Source organism: Tribolium madens, unplaced genomic scaffold (genome assembly GCF_015345945.1).
Source record: "Tribolium madens isolate multiple individuals breed KSU strain unplaced genomic scaffold, Tmad_KSU_1.1 Scaffold_97;HRSCAF=244;Tcas5.2_LG3a, whole genome shotgun sequence".
Taxonomy (NCBI): Eukaryota; Metazoa; Arthropoda; class Insecta; order Coleoptera; family Tenebrionidae; genus Tribolium; species Tribolium madens.
In genome coordinates, this window is record NW_025401069.1 from 3,109,531 (window position 1) to 3,131,954 (window position 22,424).

The 22,424-nt window shown below is 30.9% G+C and overlaps 1 protein-coding gene across 3 annotated transcripts in view; it reads right to left on the minus strand.

Annotated features, from left to right (window-relative positions):
* LOC123014307 (glutamate receptor ionotropic, kainate 2) overlaps positions 1-22,424 on the minus strand; it is a 98,310-nt gene that overhangs the window by 34,783 nt on the left and 41,103 nt on the right. For all 3 annotated transcript variants that reach the window (XM_044413363.1, XM_044413362.1, XM_044413361.1), the window contains exon 4: positions 894-1,055. In XM_044413363.1, the coding sequence (XP_044269298.1) occupies positions 894-1,055 (162 nt within the window). The remainder of the gene's footprint in view (positions 1-893; positions 1,056-22,424) is intronic.

Below are 22,424 nucleotides of genomic sequence, written 5' to 3' on the forward strand. Positions count from 1 at the left end.
CTAGTTCCCAAAGATAGTATTAAAACTACCAAAACCATATCAAACCATGAGCATCTGGGAACCGCAGCGTGTCTCTTCCTTGTGGTTTTGAATAATCCTACGTTGCAGTAGGCTTTCGCACCTAGAAAATCCTCCGTAAGGAGATTTCGATTTCGAAACAATTTTAAGTCTCTGTGCTCTGCAAGGTGTCTTGTGCCCTCGTGGGCTCCCCTTTTTGTGAGTGTTTTTCGCTTAATAACCGGAATTTGCTCATGTATGTCTAGAAGAGGAACAGCAATATTAGCCGTTTTTAGCAATTTATTGCGTGTAGTTTATTTTTATTTCCGTCGACAAACTGAACTATCTCAAACTTCCCGGAACTTTTACTTCCTGCAGAAATTCATACGAGGAAAAAGCCAAAAACCTAATCAAATAAAAACGAATAACGTCTAGATTTTATACAAACATCGACTGAGTTGGGTTAATGCAATACAAACAAGTATATGCTGGGGACGTCTTGGTTTTGATAATTACTGGAGTTTTTGTCAGAGAAATTGGGTTATCATGTGATTGTTCGTTTTACGATCGTCACTGGTGTTCGGAAAACATTGATTTGTGAAATTTAATAGAAACATTGAGGATCCGTATAATCCCCCTATCTGGACTGGTGCTGATAACAGGAAGAACAAATTGAGTTCTATATCCAGGAAAGCGCGCCCATAAACTAATGTCCGAGACGTTTATTATACCACGTTCGTTTAATGTTTTAGACTTTGACGCTACATAAAGCCACTCTAGGTAAAATTTTTACGACTATGATAAGTTCTTCCGATTAGCATTGCCAACCAATTTTCTTTTTTTCTTTACAATTGCTGCACTTTTCAATTAGATCGAATTTATTAAACTAAACTTACCTTTTTTCGATGTTCGGAAACTGTCGTCTCGTGGCACGTACTGGATATCGTATACTAGAGTGGTGTTTGAAAGCAAAACCCTATCTTTGTTAATTTTGTAGACCGCATATTTAAATGCTAATTCTACGCTGCTATCTTTCTGGTCTTCCGTGAAAATTGCACCTGGAAAAAATAATGTTTCAGTTCATTAAATAACCGAATGCTGAATAGAATTGATTGAAGTCATTATCTATATGACAATTCCAGCTACGTGAAGGGACGTGATAACAATGTAAACATGGTAATTGTTGCAGATTTGACGTTTTTGTTTGTGACTGAAAACTGTTTGCGATTTTTTGAAATTGTTGTTGTAATCAATAATGAAATAATCCGGTTCTGATAATATCTAGATAATTTGTTATTTATTAGATCAAAAGATGATTACTAAGGTATATTCGTATTAAATTTAAAAATTGATTACAAATTTATTTTTTCTAATTTATTTATAGTATCCAGACAGAATAAAACAGAATAATATAATAATAAAATTTTAACATATGTACAATTTTAAATGGGTAGTAATAAATCGATCAGTAAATAATTCAATTTTGATCAGTTTAAAATGATAAATGATCAGTATAATATAATATTTTGCACAGTAAATGTAATAAATGCTAAGTAAACCTCGCCCAGTATTTTACTGTAATTTGTTCGATAAAAAAATTCAATTTGCACAGTAAAAATAATAAACGCTCAGTAACTTTAATCAAAATTAGTAAAACAACATAAAATTTAAAGAATTTTCAGTCTTGGTTACATAAAATGTATGACCCCTGCGCAAGAATGTTATTTATTATGAGTGCTTATTTTTATATTACTGAATATTTATTATTATTAGAGGGTGGTATATGTATTAGCAAGGGCCCCTGCGCAAGAATGATTTTAGCAAGGGCTGGAAACTGTGCACAAATCCACAAATGGTAATCAGCGTACGTCACTCTTTGCACTGCTGTGCTCCTGATACCACAATTTTGTTTTTGAACGCTTTACGATATTCCGATATTGTTCGGAAACATTTTGTTTGTAAATGTGTGAATATTAAATTAATTAGTTTTGCTAGACATTCATTCATTGTCTTTACTGTACGTTTATGATTTTAGTGTGCATTTAATTTGTTCTCATTTTAAATGAACAAAAACGGGAAATTCTTTATATTGTTGAAACTTAACAATGAATGAGGAGTAATTTACTAAGATTATCTCAAAATAATTTTTCTTTATAAAAAATTTAAAATCATCTTTTAATATATTTCAGGAATACCTCAATTGCAAGGTAAAACTTTAGTTTGTAATTCCCTATAAAAAATTTCATTTACTTAGATGTTTCATATTAGGTCTGTTTCTACTATTGTCGAGAAACTTACCTATTGTTTATATGTCTGAAGATTTTCTATTTTATAAGATGTAAATAGTAGAATAAAAATTGTAGTTTTTAGAATTTTTGCAACAGAAAAAACAAAATAACGATCTTTGTTTTTAATAATAAGCATAGAAATACTTTGAAACTTAGCTCAAAAGAATATAGTAGTATAATGTTTATTCAAAATTATTTTAACAAATATGGAAGGATTTTGTAGAAGTATAAAAAAACTGCAGCAAATTTTTAAAGATGCTTCAAGATTAGAAAACTTTGTAAAATATTTTATCTGCAAACGTCACAAAAGTGACCACTTTTATGACTAAATGACACAGGTAAAAGTTTTACTTTTCAGACATGGCGTAAAAATACTGTTTTTACGCCTAGGCGTTTTCACTTTTACTTGACACTTACTTTGAACTTTACCACTGTTGTCTCTTTCTTGTCTCTTTCGCTTTTTCAGCATTTCCTGGAGAGGTACAAGGTAGATTATCAGCATTCGACATTTTGCACTATAAACTACACCAGTTATTCACTGGTTAACTCAATCAGCACTTTCGAAATCTCAACACAAATTCCGAAACTGACGCGTGACGTTTGTTATGATTTTATTCCAAAGCATCCTGATTATTGAGGTGATTTACTTTATTATTGGTGTGTTACTCTTTTCTCTCCATCGGAATCGTTTGTAGATAAAATAGTATATGTTATTTGGACTAAAAGTGAGTTTATGTGGCTTAGCTGAATCTATTTGCCTCACTCCGTTCGGCAAAATGAACGTTCAGCTTCGCCACATAAACAATCAATTTTACTCCTAATAACATAATCTACTATTAATTTTAAATAATAAGAAAATTCTTAATTTCGGTTAGAACTTACATAAGATTTTCGTTTTAGTATACGCTAATGATGAAAACTGAAAACTAAGTTAAAAATTTAAATTTTCTTAACTAGGAGATTTATATGACGTGAAATATGTAATAATAAAAGATAACTGTTGAAAGTTTGAACGTTTCTTTAGGTCATATGTATGTGATTAATTTCAGTTTGGACTAAAATAACAACATTTATTCTACCTTTCAGCAACTTGAAATATGTATGTACTTCCAAAATGTAGTAGAAGGTCTGTGGTTAGGATATTACTAGGTTTATTCTCAACATGCGTACTTCCACCTACCATAAGTTTCAGCAATTTAATTTCGAAACTAAACGCACTTTCGAGGAGAATTTATTCGACGTAATCAAAATAGTGGAAAGATAATATTTATTTTAGAATTAGGTTAAAACTTTCAACTAGTTATGCATTTAATTACGTGAATTGCTACCAACACGTTTATGTTGATAACATGATAACAAACAGTTATATTCGAAATTCTTTTGCGACCTCATTTCATGTAAACACTCCTGTGCTCTTGATGAGTTTTAGTTGTCACTTGTGGAAATTATATTTAAACGTTGCAAAATAAATTTGCTTTGTTATTACTGCGAGGGTAAAGCAGAAAAATTTGTGTAAGGGAGCCCAAGAAGAACAGTTTGATTGTTTTAACAAGGAAACTTTTCAGCAAAAGTACTAATTGAATCGTTATAAAGTACTGTATGAACGAACGAATCTCATTCACGTTTTAATGAAAAAGCGCGACTGGGAATTGAGAGCGAACTGGAAGATGGAAGGAAGCAACAATTACTAGTCGACAAAAAAATCGAAAAATTAATTCTCTAGTCGATACATGAACATTAATTAATTTCACACGCAATTCTAAAATGCATTACAAGCCGCCCTAGAATTTAAGGGTCTCGTGAATTATTTAATATATCGGTCGAGTAAAACGCGTTTTAATTAGAAATGAAAATTGTTTTAGATGAGCGAACAAGGCTAATTGTTGCTAACGACGTTATCAGCAAAGTAATGGCGGTTTCTCAGTGCGCCGTAATTTTAAAGAACTAAGGCAGAGAACTAAAAATTAATTTCAAATCCTGTGCCACTTATTTCACTTTATAAACTTGATTAAGCGTCGGAATGCAGATAACGCGAAAACAATTATTCATGTTTCGGCTATGTTAGTTTTATTCGAATTTAACCCGGATTTCAGGCAAAATAAAAATTAAGCCAAAAGTTTCGTGCTTTTGATATAAATAATAAAATGTTCTAATTTAGTACCTAATTTCCTTCCAATGTAAGCACATTAAGTGGGTAATATGCGGTCATCGCTCTAACCTTGTATACGCTGGATTGGGTGGATAATAAATACCCCACAGTTAAATTAACACGAATTTTCTCTTATCTTATCAGCTCTCATGTAAATGAACTCAACTCAACTGTACAGTTTGTGTGTTCACGGGGAAGCTTCATAAAGCGCCTTTGCAAATTCCGGGTAAAATATCGGTGAACTTTGCATTTTTACGAAACCTGAGTGCGCTTAAAAAGTAAACAAAACTTGGCGACAACTTTTGTAATTTAGGGCGAAAATTGAGACCAATGAAAAACCAGAAAGTACTCCAATTTTGCTTTCCGCCGTACTGAACATCAAATTGACACCTGGAGTTTACATAATTGGCTTCTTACCACTGACATATCCAGAGGGCTTCAATCCCCATTGAAGTTATATAAAATCTTATTTTGCCTAATCAGATTTTTAATAAGAATATTTGAGTTCTTAGCATATCTACTCTTCTACATTAAAAATTTTGTTATTCCACAGTTCGTTTTGTTAAAGCTAGGAAAGTATTGAATTTTAAACTTGTAGTCATTGTGATTGCCTAAGGAAAATTCCGTACTCGAGGAGCTTGTTAACTCTCTGCTGAATCATAATCAGGAAAAGATTGTCAATTTCCAGTTATAATGGAAATGAAAATGATCAACTGTTGTGCATTTGATATTTCGCTTAATCCGTAGTATCTCTTAAAAGTAATCTACGTGCTCCCTCGTGTAAAAAATGTGCCACTTGTATGTGTGCTTTAGTCACCAGGTTTAACAAGCTTTCATAAAAGCTCCATCGACCCAACGAAACATGCAATGTGCAATGTTGTATCAACACTTATTTCTCTACATCATTTATGGCACAAAGCTCGGAGCTTTAGGGATGTGAAATATACGAAACATTTAACAATGTGACACAGGCGTTTTAATTCTTCTTGTATTTTTGAAGCTGAAAGATTTTAATCTTGCAGATAGCGGCAAATGTATAAAAATGTTTCATTTTCTTAAATGAATTTTTCTTAGTTGTTGTGCTTTTGTGCGGTTTATTATTGCTGTATTTGTAGACAAAGACTTTCTTTCGTTCAGGAGGCTGCTATCGCAATATATCATGCATAAAAGATGGGTTTCTTGAAAAGAATTACATTTGAAATATAAGTAAATTAATAAAAGCACTTTGATGTATCTAATGGACAACCACAGCTTTTTAATGGAACAGAAATAAAATACTACTGGACTCTTTAAATTTATGAGCTTTCTAAAAAATATATTTACGTTTGTTTCTTTACAATGAATTTGCCGAGTGATGCACGATGGTCATTCAGATAATTCAGAACCAGACCGGAAATACAAAAGAGAACAAACTGATATAAGCGTAAGCGTACTAAAATACAAAGCGTTTATAAATTCTACGTCTGTTGAAACCAAAGGTAGAGAAATTGTGCACTATTTTATAATTTTGGCGTAAACCTAATATTCCACATCATTTGCTGCAAATGGATGTTGTGCACATGAACGAGGTATTACCATATGGAAGTCTGAGATTACTATGTAATTTGTTAGATGGAGTTTTTATGATTGTATGTATCTAAGAAATAAAATCTGTGGCTTTTTAAGAAGAAAGACAAATTAGTTTCTTATTTTCAACAAGATGCTGAGTGGTTAAACTGGATTTTATTGCTGTTTTGAGAGATTGGAGTGTTGTAAAGCAATTTTATTATTGTTACTAGTATTATCTTATACACCAAGCTTTTTTAAAGTTCTTTTACAAAAAATATGTATTACCCGTAGTTTAATAATCTTCATTATAGAAAACGTTATAATTTCCAATGGCGCACTGTTGGACCCTAAATTAGATTTTTTACAAGCAAATTAAAATATTTAAATTCTTAAAGTAAGGATTTTATAGGAGTTTGATTCATGATTTCTCATTATTAATTAATTTACACGGGAACAATTTTTTAACTTTAAACATAGCTCTATGTTCGGTTTAAAAAAGACTCAATCTATTTCTGTCTTTTAATGATAGTCTCAGTAGCGTGTTTGCAATTTAAGAACAACAAAATAAAAAAATTATTTAAATGAAAATAATGACAAGACAAACAAAAAAATAATAGGTACGAGTAGATAGGACATTAAATATCTCATAGTAAGACATTCAGTTATAGCAAAATTTTGCTAAAAACAGTAATAATTAAAAAAAATTAAAACAGATAGGTACATTTGCTTTTCCTCATATTTTTGACTTTTGTTGAAAACACTGTGAATGCGATTGAATGCGAATGATAAAATATTAGTGAAATGTGTAGAGTGGTAGAAAATTAAATTTCTTTAAAAAGAAGTCCCTGTCTGAGAAGCAATTTTTAAATCTAAACTCTTGAAGTAAATGTCCAGAATTTTTATGTATTTTATGTATTATGTATTATGTTTTAAATTTTTATATTAGAAAAATCAACAACAGTAAAATATAATAATAAAATAATAATTACCTTCTTTGCAATTCGACGATAAAATAATTCAAAATATAACCCATATTTCATAAAAACTCATAAATCAGTTATCAAAATATTATTTCGTTGAGTCAACAACAACTTATTGAGCTTTCGTTCATCAACGACAAATTTTAACGAAATTGTCGGTACTCAACGAAAGTAGTTTATTTACAGAAAAATCGTTCACTAACGATATCGTTCAGAGTTACAGAATAAGGGTCTAAAAAGCGCTCATTAGAAAAAATAGACCTGTGTTACAACTTCTCACTGTGATACTCGTGCATTTGTAACACTCGTATCACAATGAATGTTTGTAACACTTGCTTTTTAATATACTATTCTACAACTTTGATTTTTACATATTTTTCTATCTTTAACCATATTTGCAGTTGTCAGAAAATATAAGACTAAGGAAAATTTTCTGATGGTTTTGTGTTTTATTTTATTTGGTTCTATTAAGTAAGATACGTCTTACCTGCTTCTGATTTTTGTATTCGTCTTCACTTAAATATAGCCATTTTTAAATTTTGTTTCTTTTAAAATACAGACAGGAACCTAAACGTTGTACACATATGAACCCTGCAAGGGATTGACATGTTTTCTTTTTCTTTTTTAATTGAACATAGGGCTATTTACATTGTATTTTTAATAACAAAAAAAATTCATGATTATCTTGTTCTAATTTTTGCGGAATCAAGTAACTGATCAAAAAAGCATAAAACCGGAAAAGCGTTACATTTCTCGATCATTCAGATTTAAAATTGAAAAATTTTAATCCACAAAGTGCTCCCGATTGTTTAAATTTTTCGGAAATAAATTATTATAGTCTTTTCTGAAGAGAAACAGTTGTGGATTATTTGAGAATTGCTAAGTATCCTGGAGAATCCTTTCGATTCCGTTGTCTGAGTATGTACATACATTCAACACGTTTTGCCACTCCGAATCGACCACGACAAATAGCGAAGAACAGACGAACAAATTAAACTTCTATTTACATCGTTTGAGGAAAATATTTATTTTGCTTTCTTTGCTGGAAAAAATTGTTAATAAGTAAGTTGATATCGAGTTTTTCAAGCTGAATTCGCTTATGTGTAAATATAGCTCAATGGCTTGACCCCACTCTGTGGCTCAATATGTAGGACAGCGAGGGTCAGCGGCGATTGTTGGTTCTGCTTTTGTCCAGAAATTTAAACATTAAGAGGGTCTGGTGGAAATATTTCACTTGGTGTTTTCCAAGATGAGTTGAGTTAGTTAGTAATAATTTTCCACTTAATTTCTGTAATTAAGTTTAATATCAAGTTCAATATATGCCTGTAAAATATGTTCAAGTTTGAAAACTTACTTTAATTTAGCACCTAATGAAGTCGTAACCGTTAAGCTCGAGGTTTTGAAGTCAACCCAAGGGATTCCTGAAATTGAAACTTCAATTCACGAATTAAGCTCTGAGTTTACTTTCGCTTATTAATTCCCGCTAAAAGCAAAACCAAGAGGCTTTATACAAAGTTTACGTATCTAAACTTTCACTTTAATATGATGAATACAAAAATTATGAGGAATGAATATACCCGTTAATAAACTAAATTAACTAAATTAATTAGATGCTTTATGAAAGAGATTTATAGTCAATATGATATCTAAATGAAAATTTTAAGGCATTATTAAATTTGCACACTCAATCCTCAAAATAAAATTTATTCAACTAGAGCAGCAATTCTGTTTGACGAAAATACTCTTCAAGATCTGTGGAGATATATTATCAGATAAACTGATCCATACAAATATGTAGACACCGCCTTCATTTCTCGATTTAAATAATTTATTATTTGGTTTAATGGGTTTATAACTTAATTTTTATTCATAAATCTAGTGGTCATTTTTTATTTACCACAAAGCCATTTTGTTGGTTAAACTATTACGTAAATAACGAGTAGCTTAAAAAACAAGTTTATTTATTTTTGTGTTTATTGTAATATTTTGATCGAGGCATAAATCACATAAACCGTAATTAAATCATTGAATTGGCCATTTAAAAACAAAACAAAAAATATAAGCGCATTTAACCGGTATAATCTTAGCCCACAAAAATCGGATTTGAAATGACAAATAAAATAAATCTGTAATTGATAAAAACAAGATAAATTTATTTTTATATTTATGCACTTTCTTTGCAGATAATTTAAAGATAACCTAAATAAGTAAACGCGTCTTTGAGTTTCCTACAGATAGGAAGTCTTATAAAAATGAAGAAAGACAGACTTTTTCTAAAATCAATTTGAGTAACTTGCTTTTACATTTCTGACTAAAATTGTACATATTATAGTTATTAAGACATTTTAAACTATAAAACTTGTGTTGTCTTCAAGATTTTTTCCAACACTAATATTTGATCATAAACTTTACTAAATTCAAAAATTATTATAAAGAAATTTCTCAAAATAATGTCAAAATTGACAAAATACCAAAAGAAGTGAATTCTATGTTCTTATAAAATGAAGTTTATATACTAGTCAACGGTGAGTGTATAAATCATCTGAGTAAATTATGGCCAATATGTGCGAGTCAAATATGACGTTTTATCTAAGATTTTTCTAATAAAACACTTTCTACATACAAAATTTATATTTATTATAATGAGAGATTCGTGATTTATGATCAGTCGCTCGTTACTTATAATAAGCATCGGGTATAATTTATGAGTGTCATAATGTACTTATACTCGTAATTATGCAAATACAAAACATATTATTTAATGGTGGTAGATAACTTAAGTTTAAAATAATGTTGTAAGCACATACAGTCGCGTGTAAAATATTTTGTACAATGTCACTAAAAATTTTTTTTGTCAGAAATTGTGCACTATGATTAAATTTTTTTTTGTGTCTCAAAAATCAAAAATAGCTTAAACTTTAATTGTCTTTCTATTATTGTTGACATTATGCCACAAATTTCAAATTATACAAAAATAAGTTTGTCAAAGAATGACATTGACGACTAAAATACAGGAGGAGAAAAAATTTTATCTTTGATTTTACGCCAAAACTGCCAAGAAAAAACATTTTTTGCTTCACCTGAAACGAGCAATCTGTAATTAAACCTTTATCATCATCATATAACTCAGCAGAAAGAAAAGTATATTTTTCTCTTGATTTTGGAATAATTTATCTCTGCTTTTTAAGTCCTATCACATTGGCGGTTTTATTAATGTGAGAATTATATGTCACTTTGACAATTAATTTATTAATTATATAATGATAGTTCTTGTTAAAAATGACTTTGTTTTTTTATCTTAAAGCTGTTTCTTTGAGTTGCTATTTATTAAAATTAGGTTTTTCACAAACATTTTTGCTGTTGCTTAAACTCATTTGTCAAAATGACATCTTGTCAAATAAATTAAACCGCCAATGTGATAGGATTTAAAAAGCAGAGAAAAAGTCGAAAATCAACAGAAAAATTAATTTTGCTTTCAATTGAGTTAGAATAATGAAGTTTTAATTACACATTTGTTCGTTTTAGGTGAAGCTAAAAATATTTTTCTCTTGCAGCTTTGGCGAAAAAACAAAAATAATTTTTTTTTCTTCTTGTTAACTCAATCCGGAAACATACTGCATGCGACAGTATGTTAGCATAATTGTGTTTTATTATTTCCCTATTTGTCAAATTCGAAATAACTTGTTATTATTATTTGTAACGTTGGCATAATCTGTTTATAATTGAAGCGTGTTGGAAATGGCACATTCGGCTTTATTGTCGCGCTGTTGCAGTTCTGTAACTCTGCATCAAGTGAAACACTATTAACGACCATAGTCTCTTTTTACTGTCATGTCATGTAGAGACGTGACTGTTCTAAGTTGCCCACGGGATGATTCTAATTCTAGTGACATCTCAATCGAATCGTTTGTCCATATGACGGGCTGTCGCTCGACCTGTCGTCGGTACGGCACTGTTTCTGAAAAGCTCGTTTAGCGAAACGATACTCCAAGGACGTGAAACACTCGGGAGGCTGTTTGACGGAATTTTTTCGATGAAATTGCATTCTCAGTTGAAAAGTTTATGTTTTATTTATGTCATGCAACGGCAGATTACATTACGTAAAGTCGAAAGTTGATAAAGTGACGGAAAGCGGGGCTTCGGAGGGATGTCTTAATTCGCGTGATTTGGGAGAGCAAGAGAAACTTTTGTAATCAAAGTAACTCGGAGAAAAGATATACTAGGGAGTTATGAAAGGGAATACATTTTGCGTTTTTACGGTGTCAGAACACTGGAATTTGTGGACATAAAAGAAATTTATAATGGGAGGGAAACTCGTGAAAATTACAATGAGATAAATATTTCATAAATTGGACCCTTTTACATGGCGTAATTATGCGCTCACAATTGGGAAATTAGTCACAGGTCTGCGATATTTCTCTATTGTTAACCAAAAAGTGTTAAAAAAATCAATATTTTCAATTAGAATATAACACAGCAATTTATGTTTTTGGTCAGTGTTGGAAATATTATGGAACTTATTAGTATGTATTTTTTTAGTCTTTTAGAGATGGATACCATTTACAGTTGTGTGTTTGCAAGCAGAAAACGTTGTTAGTAAAGCTTTACAAAAACTTGTTCATTTTATAAGAGATTTTAAAATCAATAACTTTCTTATAACTTTATTGCATTTCACCAACTCACATTTTGTAGCAGTTATTCTTTCCATAATTTGGTTTTACCAAAGAAATTTTTTTTCTATCCACAAACGTCATAAAAGTGACCCTTTTATGACTAAATGTCACAAGTAAAAGTTTTACGAGTATCTTTCAGACATAGAGTAAAAATTCTGTTTTTTCGTTTAAGTGTTTTTACTTTACCGTGACATTTACCAATGTTGTTGCTTTTTACTTGTTTCCCCCTGAACCTACCAGAAAATTTTCGTCAGATTTAAGTTTTTTTAATTACTAACTGATGAGTGATGACTTTGACGACTGAAAAAATTAGTATCAAACAAACCATTAAAAAAACATTTTGTACTAATACCAAGTGACTGATTAAACCCTTGATTTAAATTTTATTGATTTATTTAATTTTGTATATTTTTAATATTTTATTACAATTATTTAAGAAAGTGTGTTTTAATTTATAGTAACCCTAAGTTACATTTTCATAATTAATAACTTTCAGGTAATAACACATAAAATATTAACTTTATACTGATTCTAAAGCACTTTCTAATTGACGTAAAGTTAAGTACATATTCAAAAGAAGTATTCTTGTTCTTGTTGTAACGTGGCGTAATTAATTGTGTGGCAGTTCCTATTTCTACATTTACGATACTCCTTTACTCTAGTCACATACGTACATACAGTACATACTGTGTGTTTTAGAAAAAAATTACAAGTAAGATAAGATATTAGGATCATGTAAAAAATTAAAAAAAAATCTATCTGTTAAACATTTTTGATGTTTATTTTTTGACCATTGACATTTTTTTATTTTTATTTAGTGTTACTGATAATCTTGCATATGTTTTTTTATAATTATTTAGTAAATGTATCAAAATTTTGCTGATAAAAGCCACGAAATAACGTTAAATATAGTTACAATTTAGGATACAGTTTCCTTGTTTTTTCTTCTAATAGTCTACAGCAAAAGAATATGGAAAATTATTTTCCAACAGAAATAAAGAGAATCAAAGTTCAAAATTTAAACTTTTCTAATTTCGAAATTTTTAGAGATAGAATTTTTTTTATATTCCCGGTATCTCACTTTAAGTAGCATTTTTCTCTGGGGCGGGAGTTCTGAAACACGCTGTATATCAAATTATCAAATTTAAAATTTTAAATTTGCATGAAGTTTTATAAAAAGCCGACTTATAAATTATATTACGAGTGCAAATCAATGCAGACAATAGTTCACATAATAGCTACAACTAAAGCTTTAAACATGAATTTTTAGACGACTATAATGTGCTTTAGTTGGATCCGCTATGATATCCTCGGCATGAGACAGTAAGCCGCCAAAATCAATAAAATCTTGTCACAGTAAATTGTGCCCGGGAGACACAAAAAAGTAAATGAACGTTCTTGCACATGAAAACCCTCAGCTTCATGATAAAACACCCAGATTTTTAATTTAAAATCTCATAATTATAGCGTCAGAAAGCTTCTTTTGCAAACCTTTCATCTATCCAATTTCAACCCAGTTTTTGTTTTATGTGTGGTCACCTGCAATAAAACTACTGTCAGTAGCAGGCACGCAAAAGCAACTTGTGTTATTATCCTCGTGAAGGATTCCGTCTAGGTATTGAAAAACTGCTGTCAGCATCAACTTACGCGTTGACAACTCCGTACAGTCAATTTCCAAATGCTTGCCGTCACCTGATATGGCGATGAGAAAACTCATAAAATAATACTCCTAAAAGAATAGAATAAACACAACACTGGCTGCAAATGAAATTGCTTCTTTGAAACCTAATTTGCTCTTTTTCATAGTCACGAGTTATTTATTCTATAAAGTTAATTTTCATATTTTTTTTTTAGCAGCATCGATTTTAAGTTACTTGCAGTTTAACAAGTTTGTAACACTTGAAAAGCACACGACATCCGGCCTCGTACGGTCAATATTCAATTACTTTGAAAGTTGGAGATTCGAACTGCACATGAACGAGATTAAGTTTCTTAGGGTCGTGGCGATTCTATTTGTTGTCTAGTAAACACGCACTAGTATTGAGAAAATAAAAATCAAAGAAATTTACGTAATTTGATATTTTTTGCACTCAACCAGTCTTCAAGCAAAAGAAATTAAAAGAACTTAAATACATATAGAACAAAAATCCATCACTACTATGACGATAAAATCAGAATTAAAATTTTATTTTTTCAACTTCTTTGTCGTAACTTATGGTAATAATTAGCTTTCTTTTTGTTTTTGTGAAATATTGTTTTTATTTTGTTTATTTATAAAGAATAGTGGTAAACCAAATATTTTGAAATTAATTTTACACATTAAAATTTTGGTCGTAAAGTGTAATTCGTTCATTTAATTTAATTTAAAAGTTGTGAATCATGTTATAGTGTGAATTGATGTATATGACAGAAGTTTGGAGGCTATTTCAGAATAATAAAGGCTCTGACAAAGCGCCACTAAACGGATTTACGATTCCGACAAGTTCTCTTTCGTTTGAAAGCCAAGAAGTGGCTCTCTTAATTTACAAAATATTAGACGTCTTTTATGAGACTGATTCGAATGATACGTAAAATTTGCGTAATATATTCAAACGTAAAGTTTTCCGCCGTCGTTTTAACAATTCTGCAGGTTCCCCTTTATCTTGCTTTTAATATTCACAATGTATTCCCTCATTCTAAATATCCTATTGTTTTCGTTTGATCTTCTTTTATCCTAACACATTTGCGGAGTAATGTATTTTCGATTTGTATTATCAAATTTTCTGTAAGAACGTTTCGTATAAGATTGTATAAATATTGGTTAACGTATCCGATTTCCGAAAAATGTGCAACGTGAGGCAATAAGGCTAATGCAGTCACCTAATAGGATTTATTTGCGACTACTTTTTTGCGCTTGAGTTCAAGACATGCAAACAGGTCATCACAAAGTCCGAAATCGAAAAAGTCTGGCTCTTTCTGCTCTCACAGGAGCTGGAAATTGTCAATTTGCCTGCTTGAAAAACGAGAATTGCGCCGAAGAAGAAATAAAAATGAATAATTTTACGGAAGTTTAAATTGATAGAAAAGAGGAGGTTTAAATACATTGCGAGGTTTTTATAAGCGGCGAAGTAACTGAAGATTTTTAGAAAAAACGCTTGCGCATCTTAAAGCACATCTGATAAAATAACTTTTATCTTCAAGAAAAAGAAAAAAGATATTTCAATTGAATTTGGAACTCGGGATTTTAAAATCAAATTAACTATGAACATCTCAAACAGTCTCGTTTCTTTTACAAAGACTCTTTCAATATTCAATATTGACTCGTTCACTTGATAATCAAATCGGAACAAGTAAAAATAGACGCAAATTTTCTTTAACTAGCTCTATTTTGCAATGCGGTCTTTATTTCCACTCTATTCTTACGCCATAACAACAGACACACATACATCAATTTTGAACAATTATGGAAAATAAAAACCAAAAAGAAAAAAAAAAACATAGTTTTTGCAGAACAGATTTTAATTCAGCATTTTTCTTGTGCTAACAGTAATAAATTTCTTACATTTGGTGGTTGATTTTTATTCCACAAAAACACAACATTTACGCTTAAATAAATCGAACATCATAATTCCATCTTCGACGTCTCCCAACATTAAATATGCTGATATTGAGCTTTTTCCGCAAATCCCTCAATAAATACAAAGCCCGAAACGTTTCTTTTTAAAAGGTAAATCATCATATATTGTGAACCTGGCGTGTACAAATTTTCTTTCGGTAATAAATCATGCTTATTAAATGAATTCAAAATTGATAGACATTTTTAAACCTTTTATTATAAAGTCTGAGTGTAGGCTGTTTGATGGCTTCAAAAAAGAGATCCACTGTACCGCAGCGTGGAATTTCTGGGCAATGAATGTCTTTGTCGCAGCTTGCGTGAACAACCAAGATAGAGGAAGGAACACGATTGGGTTGTTCGTAAAGAAACCGCTTTCTTGAATGGCTCCTAAAGGGATGTTCTAAGTGCAAATGCTTATTTTGCTTGCTTTATTAAAACCCTTCCAAATTTATTTTAATCGACTCGCTTTTGGGCGTAACAGTAGAGAAATGTTTAAATAAAAACAATTCTTGCGTCTTGTTTTGTTTTAATGTTAACATGAATGTTTTACAATCTTTTTCTTTTATACGGCAATATTTTCACGCTTTTAATCTCTGAGAAAATATACTCGGCTAACAGAAATAAATTATCCGTTATAATTAAAAATATTAAAATCCTTGTTGGTGCACACTGTGGGGAGATTCAATCGATATACTGTTTGGATTTATAGCCACACAATCTTCTTGTTGGGATCTATGAACTCACCACAACCTACGAACTTTTATTAGGTCTATTTGTAACAAACTGTAGGGCATTTTTTATCTTTTCCGGAGAATTAGCTTTCTTCGGATATTAAAGGAGCTTGCACTTACAATTTGTAACAAACATTTAATTTTTATAGCGTGTACTGTATAGAATACAGTTTGAATTTATTTTAGAAATTTAATAAATAGGTCAAATAGGTAAACCTAATAACAATTTTATTTTAAAAGTAAGTTTTTTAAAACAATATTTAAATAAACAGCCTGAAAATGTTCAATTATTCAAATTTTTTAATTAATGTACGAATTTATTTCTAAATCGAAAAAATCATGTTTGGAACAATTTTACAGTCTCCCCTTAATTTACAAATAAACAGACAAGAAAGTTAGGACTTTTCAACAGTAATTGGAAATTGTGAAGAAATAATAAGTGTTCCACGGGACAGATTCAAGATTCTATTACATAGCGAGTTTATCGATTGACAAAAAAGCAAAATTTAGAAGCCATTAAAGCTGAGAAACTAGTTTTACACCTCAGACATCAATCTAGAACATGATTCAACTACAAAATTGCTCCCTCACCAATCAGGAATTGTCTATAACTGTAAAGATTCAAGTACGGATCGTTGATTACGCAATCTGTCAAAACTTTGTTCGACGTCAGATAAAATTGTTCTACAACAGTGTTATCAATATATGTGGTTTATTTCAGCAATAACCAATTTATTCTTAATTTAAACGGACTTTTGGCTGTCATAAACTATCTCAGAAGAAACCAGGAATAAATCGTGCAATAAAAGGTTGATGGATCATTCAGTTAGCCAACGATTTGGCTTTTCATGATAACAAAAGTATCGAAAATATTTGACCCCAATCCAGTTGTAAAGTTTATTGCAGGTCTTTTGAAGGCTTGAGTTTGATTTGCCTACAGCTCTCGCTTTGATGTGCAGTCAAAATGCAACTTTCGGTTGATTGCGTTTGTTGCGAAGGTCGAGACAATATTACTAAGTTGGACAGGCCGTTGTACGGGGATCACAGGCGGCTATGAAATATTCATAGTGAGTTCTCGACTGAGGCTGCTTTTATTTAAGCTGTATCTGACTTACTACACGTCTCTGTGAACTTGTGAGCTATTATACGATAAACAAGTTATATTTTGATCCGTGTTTCTTTGTTGAAGATTTTTCACTGGCTATAGGCTTTATGAGAAATGATATATTTCTAATATTCCACAGGATAAATCACATTTATGCGGGTTGAGCCGTTATCCTAAGCAATAAAATCAAATAACCTTTTTTTACGAGACGAATTATATGAAAAAAATATTAGGCCGCTGGCGGCTACACTGAATAACAATAGAATTAACACTTTGATGGAGCAAGTTGTGGTGGACAACAAGATTATTGACTTTCATAGCAGATACTGAACCATTTCGTGGAGAAATGAGAAAGCAAACAAATAAAGTTACATTTTGTACTGTCACTGTTTTTAAGGTTCATATCTTTTCATAGTTTTTTTTAAATTATTAGGTAATTATCTTCATTATTAAATCTTAAACTTCATTAAACAGAAAAAGCAGTAGTAAATTTATTAACGAAAAGATTTTTATGTTGTAGAAAGCAAAACTCAAAGTAAAACTGCGCTAAATTAAATTACACACGTTTTGATTACTATGAAAGTGTTTTAAAATCACTGTCAACATTATTTAAAATTCACCTTTTAAGAGTATCTCAAATTTAAAAATCAATTATTAAAATTTATTATAATTATTAAGTTCATACAGGTCGTCAATTTTAAAAGTTGCAATCGGCAAAATCTTCTTCTTAGGGGGACTCAAAATGACATTGTAAGTGACGCACCTTCACCCACCCTTGAAGCCACAGCCATTCCAAATTGAAAATTTTAAAAGACACTACCCTACTTGGGTAGTTGGAAAGCTCATATCATAACAAGTGCTTTTTAAAAATGTTATACAACAGACTTTAAATTTTTATTTTTAAAAATTATATTTAAGGGTGGGTGGAGGTGCGTAACTTACCATGTGATTTTGATTTTCCCTTGAAACCACCGAAACGGTTTTGAGTGATTTTGAATAACTTTATCAGTACTAGATATTTTAAAATTGAAACACTGTTGTATGTTTTTCTGCACAATTACAAGTTATCTTTTTTTCCACTTTTCAGTATACAAATTTTTCATTCAACATTATCGATTTTAATAAATTTGATTTCAAAACAGAGTACATTTTCATGTTTCAAACATTTTGTGAAATGAGAGAATTGTCGTGAGAACAAAATATTTTGTTCACCAATATTGGTTATAACATTTGATGGTTTCAAGAGAGACAAGTACGTGAAATCAAGAGTAGAAACAACTTTAGTGGTTAACGAGTCGACATGACCTTCACCTTTACTTGGCCTCATCAAAACAACAAACCGCTGAAATAGGGTCGCTATCCTTGTTACTTGTCAGGTTTCCAATCATCTTAATTAAAATGTAAATTCATAATTAAGCTTAATTTGCCAGTAACCGGATTCGATTTACACTTTATTTGAATGTTTCCAGCCTAACTGAGATTTTTAAACATTTTTTGGAATTTTTAGTGAACAGAAAGGATAGATATGTACAACGTGGATATACGATTTCCCATTTATCAATTATTATTTTCCATCCGTGTAAATGTTTTGCAACATTTGTGGCTTTAAACAAACTTAAATAAGCTTTGACTGCACGAACATATAATGTGGTGACTGGTGAGGTAGGTCACTGGCAAATAGTCGACATCAACATTCCGTAAATCATCGAAATGTTTGCACAAAACGCAGCCAAAACTGCGATACTTTTTGCCCGACAGAATCGAAAATTTCTTTGCGTCGCAGCATAAATTCAGCGAGTGATTTGTAGATAAAAAGAAAACAATCCGAAAAGTTTCTGAATAGTCTATATAAAAACCGAATATTCAGACTAACTAAAATGGCAATAATTCCGGCTTCTCCCTATCTGCTTTATAAGAGTAATTCGCAGCTAGGATTCAGGGCCACTTTCGCCACAATGACGCCATGAATTACATTCGTGTTTTTGGCCAGCTAGACAACTTTTCAGCAAATTACTCTGGCGGGATATAGTGGTCTGGACACCGAAAATGAGTGGTAAAAAATGTCGAATAATAGCCAAATGCAATTGCCGGAAAAACAATGAATTTTCTCGACATCAAATTGGCCAGCATTTGTTGATTTTATGTCAAACGTTTTTATGTTGTTCATAAAAAATCATAGTACTGTCAAAAGTTACAAAGCTTTTTCTTTTTTATTTATTCAAAAACTATTTTAAAAAAGCTGTTTCTTTCAAAATTTGAAATAAACTGAAAACACTAAGTTGAGTTCGTTGTTCATGAGACTATTATGAAGGTGTAGAACAGTGTGGTGTCGTGTCCGATACGCAATGTCATTTATATTATTTCACATTTTGGCTAAGTTCTTGCCAAAATTAGAATCTTGTAAAACAGCCCACTTTCCATAACAATCAGAAAATCAATACGCTTCGCAGTGTCGCCAGAGATCGAAAAGCAGCTCATATTTTTATTGTCCATCATGTTGATTAAGCCCCAGTTGTTTATTCCGAAATCTTCGCCGATTAATCTTTAACGCTTGAAATTTTGCAAGACATCCTTATCGAGTTCAATTGTGTAATTTATCATCCTTGGTGATGAGAATTTGCGGAAAAATGTTCACAGTGCCTAATGGTCTCGTTCTGCAGACGGCAAACAGTTTAGCAGTTTCATCAGTAAAACATGACATCCCAACAATTAATTGAGATACATTTCCTAAGAAAACTCAGTTTTCCTCAACTAAGCTGTTTACAGTAAACAGCAGAAAAGCCAAAGAGAAATGTCATTAGTGACAAACGCAATGCAGGGCTAAATTGGTGCACGTAGTTTTCAGTTTTAATTAAGAATTTGTGCAGTTTTAATTACACGTATAACAAATTAAAATGTTTTGGATCCGCAAAAGGAGATATTAAATATTTAAATCTTGCAACTAAATGAAATTTAATTATGCAGCCAACCTGTCGTACGAGAGATATGCTGAAGATGGTTCTTCTTGACAGACAAAATAATTATTATGTAAATTGTAGATGCAATTTGCGCTAAGTAGATGAGTAATGCGGTTTTGATGGAAGGATTATTTTGTGCTTATTTCATCCTCAGCATTTGTCCCTAAACACAAAAACTAATTCAGTTGTATAACTGAATAAAAAATTAAAGACGCAACATTAATTTTTTAATTAATATCATTATAAAATTTTGAAATTAGCATAGTGTTTTGTTCGTTATATATTTTAGTCCTTTGAAGTTCTGAAACACATGTGTCAAGACTTAGAGCAACAAAGAATTATTTAATCATTTGTCATGTTTAAAACCACATTTAATATAATGTACTTTGCCTCTTTGTTCTTCGGCTTATTCCGTTTCAATTCCTCTTTTTCACTCTCTCTTAATGTAGGCGCGTCCCCAAATTTTTTTGTAATTACCACAATACTTCCAAACATCAGCGCCACATTTTTTACCAGTGAAAAATAACATCAAAGTTTCATTTCCAAGATAAAACGTAATTTTTTAACACATAACGCTTTGCCCAAAAAAATTAATAATCTCATTTCAACACCTTTGAAACAAAAGAAATTAAATTGCTGATACAAATTGGAGATAGGAAATTGAAGATCGTTTTTACGAAAAGCTTAATAAAGGCTTCTTAAAAACGGTAATGTCTTTCATTAGAAAGCTCTAATCAGTCAATGTTGTCAGAAACTGAACATAAATCTTTAAAGTGTAATTGAGGAAAGGAATCGATCAAAAAGAGCTGCCGGTAGACAAATGTATAGAAAAGGATCAAATTACAACGTTAGGGTTATTGAGACATGGAATCATTAGTTATAATTATGGTGCCGATCGCAGGTACAATTTGACAAATTTGTGTCAGCAGACAAATAAGTTGTAAATTTGATTAATGTGGTAAGCAAAACAGGTTTTTTGCAATATCGTTAAGATGAACAGTTGCAGCCAAACAATTTTTTTTAACTTTGTTTTTCTAATAAAATTTGGACAAAAATTTATTACAAACCTTGAAATTTCAATTATTTTACAGGACTCAATATACTCCGCTAATCTTCATGTGTCAAATTAATTTCGCCTAACTTACCGCACACCAATGTAAATAATTATTGCCATCTAGTAAAATTTCTTCACGTATTCGCATCCCAATTTATTATACTCGAGTCTATTTTTCTGAATGGCTCGCCATAAAAATTCCGCCAGAGTCTGTGTTTTAAATATTAATGGAAGTAAATTAAGTGTTAAATTAAAATGGTTTTTGCATATTCGTGAATAATGCAACACTACATACCTTTCGGCGGCCATTAGAAGGCAAAAATGTAGAAAAAGCGTTATCTTATCAAGTGCTTTAATGAAAATTTATGAGCACTTTGAATGTACCTACATTTGTGTGAATGCGTGACAATATTAAAAAGTGCAGTATTTTATGTTAACATCGCAACAGAGCAATTTGTTACTTCCCTGTTATTAAGGCGGCAGTTGATGGTGCGACACGATCATGACTTCACCTTAATGACTTTACATCTCCGCTTTTCCCGACCAACACTCCAGTAATCACACACTTTTCAGCTTATTATGAAAGGGAATTTGCATTTAGAGCCACTCTGCACTTTCTTAAATAAAATTATTTGATATCTTGAAGAAGCAGAAATGAGCAGAGAGCTTGAATGATGACGATTTCAGGCGAAAAGTTAAATCAAAAGATGGGAAACAGTTTTTAAGCTGAAATTGCTATATTCTTAAATAATATGAAAGAAAATCGTTCTTTATCTGTAGGTAAACTCAAAAAAGTTAAAACGGCAGATCTTCACATTAGGCTTAAAATATTGCTAAAATGAATTGTGTGGGTATTTAATTTACACTTTTTCGACATAAATTTTCCTCATTTTCTTTCATTGTATGGATTAAATCTTAAGCTAGAGTGAAACAAGTTGATGCAAACCCATATCAAAGTGCTGACTCCTGTCGCAATTCCTTACTTTTTTTGTCATTCAAACATTTGTTTTTTATAGCTTGAACGAGTTCACGTTTATGCATTCAATTATTCTTATTGCCTTAGTACTGTGGTCAGACTTTGGATGTAATATAGCTACTTGGAGTAAATGACCAACTTTGGAATTTCAACATAAGCGCTTTTAGCTGCTGTTTTAGTAGCACCTGGGAATTAGATTTATTACACATGTTTTGTAGTTAGTTAGTTGAAACAATATTTATGAGAAAATGTAATATTTCACATTTAATTCATTTTCTCATTTCACAAAGAAAAGTAATGCTAAAATATTGTTATTTATGACAAGTTTTATTAATTAATTTACACATGCATGGCTTTTTAATAGCATAACA